Source organism: Artibeus jamaicensis, unplaced genomic scaffold (assembly GCF_021234435.1).
Source record: "Artibeus jamaicensis isolate MK-2021 breed Jamaican fruit bat unplaced genomic scaffold, CSHL_Jam_final contig_241, whole genome shotgun sequence".
Classification (NCBI taxonomy): Eukaryota; Metazoa; Chordata; class Mammalia; order Chiroptera; family Phyllostomidae; genus Artibeus; species Artibeus jamaicensis.
Window position 1 is genome coordinate 2,755,631 of NW_026521509.1, and position 6,430 is coordinate 2,762,060.

General features: G+C 41.0%; 1 protein-coding gene across 1 annotated transcript; it reads right to left on the reverse strand.

Moving 5' to 3' along the window:
- Positions 1 to 1,761: 1,761 nt before the first annotated feature.
- CPXCR1 (CPX chromosome region candidate 1) lies at positions 1,762 to 2,688 on the reverse strand. The gene has a single exon (XM_037166359.2). The coding sequence runs from the start codon at positions 2,686 to 2,688 to the stop codon at positions 1,762 to 1,764; it is 927 nt and encodes a 308-aa protein (XP_037022254.2).
- Between the last annotated feature and the right edge of the window lie 3,742 nt (positions 2,689 to 6,430).

A 6,430-nucleotide genomic window follows, 5' to 3' on the forward strand; every position in this document is an offset into this window, starting at 1 on the left:
TCAGGGCGGAAAGTGATTCATTTTTTAAAAAACTTTTTTAGCATTTAATTTTACCATAAAAATACATACATGCAAGACAATTCTGAAGTTGAACACATGCAATGAGTCTGGCATAGTGCTTCACACATAGTGAATGACCAATTAATGTAAGTTGACTTGGAGATGAGGTTATGAAGTCTGTCTGTAGTCTCTATGATTATGCAGATCAAATGAAAGAACAGGTATGAAAGTTGGAGCTGGAAGTAGTAGGATAGAGACCTTTTTAAATATGTGTGTCTAAAAAGGTCCCGTTTAAATATGTGTGTCTACTATATCCAAGATTGATCTATCCAGCAAAGCTTTCATTTAGAATGGAAGGGCAGATAAAGTGCTTCTCAGATAAGATCAAATTCAAGGAGTTCATCATCACCAAGCCCTTATTATATGAAATGTTAAAGGGACTTATCTAAGAAAAAGAAGTTAAAGAAACATGAACAGTGAAAGGACAGCAAACTCATAATTATTAACAACCACACCTAAAACAAAAGCAAACTAAGAGGACAGCTAGATCAGGAGTGAACCATAGAAATGAAGATCTCAAGGAGGGTTAGCAACAGGGGAGTGAGAGGAGGAGAAGGGGGTAGAAGGTACAGAAAGTAAATAGCGTAGATGGTAGGTAGAAAATAGGGGGCAGGGCAAGAATAGTATGGGAAATATAGAATCTAAAGAACTCTAGACATGTGGTCATAAACTAAAGGGGGGTAATGGTGGGGGAGGGGTGTGCAGGGTGGAGGGGAATGAAGGATAGAAATAGAATAACTGTAATGGCATAATCAATAAAATATATTTTAAAATAAATAAATAAATGTGTGTGTCTATTTGTGCATAGATGTAAGGAAGGGAGTAAAATTTTTGTGGTAATGGTAGGCAATGGTGAAGAATCTATTTAAGAAAATATTAGCCCTGCCTGATGGGGCTTGGTGGATTGACCACCAGCCTGAAAACCAAAGGGTCATCAGTTCGATTCTCAGTCAGGGCACATGCCTGGGTTGCAGACCAGGTCCCCATTAGGGGATGTGAGAGGCAACCACACATTGATGTTTCCCTTCCTCTCTTTCTCCCTCCTTTCCCCTTTCTCTAAAAATAAATAAAATATTTTTTAAAAAGATAAGAAAACATTACCATTGTATGGCGCCCATATAATATTTGTTCACTTCTATCTCAAATTATTTCACTTCTATCACATTATTTATTTTATAATTTTAGTTTTTATTTAAATTATGAAAATTTCTATGTAAACAGCATGTTTATAATATTTGAACATTTTTCCAAACTCAATATTTTTTACCCAGTTGTAATCACACATGCAACTTATAATGTTTTTAAAATAATTTTTATTGAATTTATGGAGAACATTCAGATGATAAATTTAACAGAGTCTCTAGAAACACTTGGTAGGGCTTTGTTTGACCCTTAGCGTATGTTTGCTATCATTGGGTCCTATAAACTTGCCATCTGATAAAATTAACAAAATATCTATCAGTATAATGATGTTAACAAAGTACAGATATTTTCTTCATTGATTTGCTGACTAAATACAGATCAAGGGCTTCATATTCTGGTGAGCTGTTTCTTTCTCAGATATACCCAATTGTTTTGTGTTTCAATCTGCAACTCCATCTAACCCTACTAAGACTTATGCTATACAAATTTGTATCAACTGGGGATCCACATTTTGAATTTTAGAGTTAAATTTTAAAAGAAATTCACCCCCAATTGAACTTAGTCCTCCAGAGAACTACAGGAGTGGATTCTCAGTTCAACTACACTGTCAAAAGTGCCCCCACAAATGGGACAGAAGTACTTCCAACCATTGTCAGTTAGTGTAATCATCACTCTCAAATTATCCTCAGAAACTTTGTTGCGAAGTGCATTTTCAAATTTGGTCTGTGGAAATTTCTCCTTGTCAGCATCCGTTGATATGGACATTTTTTTGCCTGCCTTCCTCTCACAGAGGGCATTGCAGAAGTGCACCCTCAGGGGTCTTCTAAGTGTTGTTGCTCTCTCACCATTTCTGGAAGTATTGGAGCCTATGAGAAGTGCTCTAAATTTTGGCTTTACCCGCATGGTATTACGATGGCCTAAAATGTGAGAGAAATATCCCTCACACACCATGCGAAGAAACATTCTTCGCCTCTCATGAATGTTAGTAAATGGTATTTTCCAAGAAAGTGAAAACTGGAAAGGGATTTTGTAATTTATGTTGACATAATAGATCTTTCCAGTTTCCCTCTGAGTGTTTCCTGATGTGAAACTTGGTCTATTGGGTGAGGGAGTTATTGGATTAGTTTCATTTGTATTTGCTAGTGGTGTATTCAGAGGGGTAACTCTCCCTAATCCTGACATAGCAAAGACCTCTTTACTAGGAATCTCTACTAGATGGGAATCTTCTTTTAAATCTTCTTGAGGTTCCTCTTTATTCTTCTCTACTTCAAGCTTGTTATTCTCTGTGGGTTGAAGAACAGTGTGCTCCTGCTCATTTGCTGTGTCTAGCTCCAGATCCATTGGGTTGCTTTCAGCCTGAGCAATCATATCTGATTCAGCAAAAGCAGTCTCTCTATCCATACTAAAGTCATTTGGAGCCTCATCTTCTGAATGTTTGAGAATGTTATCAGCTGGATCACTTTCTCCTTTAGTAGGAGAAGACATTCTGGGATCTATTTATGAAAAAAGACAGAGATCTATTAAATTGAGGAATGTTTTAATTCATAACAAGTCAGTTCTTTAGCTTTTGCAAAAAGCATGTAGATATGTTTCCTGAGATTCCAGAAAAAACTCAGGATTCCTGAGTTTTTCATACCTTAAATATATATTACATAATATATATGATATAATATAATATGTGGTATATATTTATAGGTATATAAATAGCAGAAGGACACTTCATAATACCCAAGGGAAAATTTATAAAGAAGACATGAATATTGTAAACATATATGTACCCAACATACCAGCACCCAAATATATAAGGCAAATTTTGGAGGACTTCAAGAAAGACATAGACAACAGCACACTTATACTAGGGGATTTTAACACTGCACTGTCAAAGGTGGACAGATCTTCCAAACAAAATACCAACAAGGATATTGTGGTATTGAACAATTGTGGTATTGATCAAATGGACTTTGTATATATAAACTTTCATCCCCCAAAAGCAAAATACACATGTTTTTCAAATGTACATGGAACATTTTTAAAATGGTCCATGGAAAATGCACATGGAACGTGAAATAGGACACAAACAAGCTCAACAAATTTTAAAAAATGAAATCATATCAAGCATTATCTTGGACCACAGTGGCTTGAAACTAGAAACCAACCTCAAAAAAAAAAAAACCTAAAAGTCAAATTCATGGAGACTAAATAACATGTTATTAAACAATGAATGGTTTAATGAGATCATGGAAGAAATCAAAAAGTTTCTGGAAACAAATGAAAGTGAACATACAACAGTCCAAAACCTATGGGACACAGCAAAAGCACTCCTGAGAGGGAAGTTCATAGCAATACAGGCCTACATATGGAAGATAGACAAATTTCAAATAAATGACCTAACCTTACATGTAAAAGAACTAAAAAATCAACAAAAAGCAAAGCCTAGAGAAAGTTAAAAGACAGAACTATTCCAGATCAGAGTAGAATTAAATGACATAGAAACTAAGAACAATTCAAAAGATCAATAAATCCAGGAGCTGGTTCTTTGAAAAGATACACAAAATCGACAAGCCTTTATGCAGACTCATTGAGAAAAAAAGAAAGAGGAACCAAGTAAATAAAATCAGAAATGAAAGAGGAGAAATTACTATCAATAACACAGAAATACAAAGGATTGTAAGAAATTACTATGAACAACTATATGCCAAGAAATTTGAAAACTTGAGTAAAATGAACAAATTTCTAGGAACATACAGCCTTCCAAAACTGAATCAAGAAGGAGCAGAAAGCCTGAACAGACCAATAACAAATGAAATTGAAGCAGTAATAAAAAAAAACTCCCAGCACAAAAAAGCTCTTGAATGGATGGATTCACAGGAGAATTTTACACAATATTTAAGTAACAGCTAACCACTATCCTTCTCAAATTATTCCAAAAACTCCAAGAGGGAAGACTCCAAAACTCCTTTTATAAAACGAGCATCATCCTTGTCAGGATGGGCAGGATAGGATAAAATGGTGGCTGGACTAAAATAAAAATGGCGGACAATCAAAGTGGCAGACTGACTACAATCAAAATGGTGGACCGACTAGAATCCGGAAAAGATGGCTGACGTAAAACCAGAGAGCTGAAAGGGCTGGCTTTGCCAAAATGGATATCTGCGTAGCAACCTGAGTCCCAGGAAAAAACCACCAATGATGGATTGCTGGTTTGTTCAGAGGGGACCAATCCCCAGGTCCCATGGGGAGCCAACAAAAATAAAGCCCCGTCATTTTCCCTATTCACACTGGCAACTTCTCCGACCCCACTCTGTGGATCAGGGAACCTCGCCCGGGTGCGCAAACCCCAATAAGGCTCTATATTGCCTAACTTTGTGGCTGATTGGCATTTCTTCCTCGGCTGAGCCTAGACAACATTTCATTTGGTGCTGAAACCCAGGAGGAGCTGTTGTCTGCTGAAGACTGCCCCTCTCCCCACTCCCCGAGGAAGCCTGGCGGCCACCCCACCAGTCTGAACTAAGAACCAGGGTAGGTGCCTATGCCTTTAAGTTTCTGGTCCCTAAATGCAGATTCCGGGCCCCCGTCTGCTAAGAGAGACTGCTCTCACACGAAAATCACAGCTCTGCGTCGGGGTAACCCCTCCGACAGGGACTACCCTCCCCCGCTGAGAGGTTCTGGGCACTGGAGGAGACGTCCCTGGACCCAGACCCCCATTTTTACCCAACTGGACCAGCAGATCAGGTTGAGGGACACCGATTCCCATCTGCTGCTCCTCATGGGACCAGGAGTGGGAGGGCAGGAGTCCAAGCCAGATCCTAAGTCACCTCTAGGGTGCCTCCTGAAAGATTTGCCAGCAATTTACCCTGGCCTCAGGTGAAAACAGCTGATTTTTCTATCCCCTATGACCTCGCTGTTATATCAGCTCGATAATCGTGAAACCTGGCCTCCTGGAGGCACTTTTAATTTTGTTACCCTAACTGACCTAGATAACTTGCAGACGGACTGGCAAATGGTCTGAGGTCCCCTACATTCAGGGCTTTTGGGCCATGCGCTCCCAACCCAGATCTGTGTGCCCAATGCTCCACAGCCCAAGTTCTCCTCGCCCAAGGGAACCCTGAACCAGTCTGGCCTCCTAAGCCTACTGCCCCAGAACCTTCCTCCTCCTTTTCTGATTCCCCTCAAGATCTTGCTTCCCTTACTTCTCCCCCTCCTATCAGCTCCCGCCAATGGCTACTTCAGCCCCAGCCCTCCCCTCTCAACCAGATTCTCCCCCTCCCTCAGAAGACCTTTCTTCCCCATTCAGCTCACATACTCCCTCACTCCTGAATCTAGAGCCCCTAGACTCCCGTATTTGCCCCCTCCGGGAAGTGGCAGGAGCAGAAGGTGTTGTTCGGGTCCATGTCCCTTTTTCACTAACTGACCTCTCTTCAATTGAAAAACTGTTAACAGGGCGCAGCCAAGAGGGGGTCCGCAGAAAAGGATTTGGGATGGGATCCAGAGCACAGGGAGTCCAGGAAATATTAAGATGTCCTCAACCCCCACCCCTCTGTTGAGGTACAAAACAGATGTTGAAAAGGGACAATCCTGAACGAGCCCTGGATAAAGTTAGGCTGACCAGGAACTAAAGTTAGGCTGACCAGGAACAGGGAAATTTGTACTTCCTAAAAGGGCTAACGGCCAGCTACACAAAGAGCCTTTTGAATTTCCCTAATAAGCCAATGGCAATCAGCTGTTTAGAGCTAGCCAATAGCTAACAGCCATATCTGCTTCTGTTCAAAGCTTGCTTGCATACCCCTATATAAGGACATAGCTGTAAGCGACGGGGCATGGCTCTCATCTGCAGCTCTCCTGAGCATAGTGTCCTCGGACACTCAGAGAGCTCGCCCCTGCGCAGGTAAAACTTGGCTAATAAAATAACATCTTGAAAATTCTGAAAGTCTCCGAACCTGTTTCTCGTGACGGCAGATGCAACATTTTGGAGGCCCCAGCGAGATTTCCCTTGGGGAGTTTCGGGTGGGAGATGAGTAGGACCGCTCGAGCTGAGTAAGTAAATGCGAGGATCCTATTTCGGTTTCTGAGCTCCGGAGCAAGGCAGCCTGAGGTGGTAGGCGGACGCGCCTGTAGGCCACCCAGGAATCCCAGGGTCAGGACGCCACCCTCGGGATCTGGTTTCAGTTCAGTTCTGAGAAAGTGTGACCAGTCACATCAGGTTTTGTTTCCCTCTGCCCTGCACTGC

Bases quoted from the DNA above. Each gene is read 5' to 3' on its own strand.
- CPXCR1 (XM_037166359.2), bottom strand. From the start codon at position 2,688: ATGTCTTCTCCTACTAAAGGAGAAAGTGATCCAGCTGATAACATTCTC.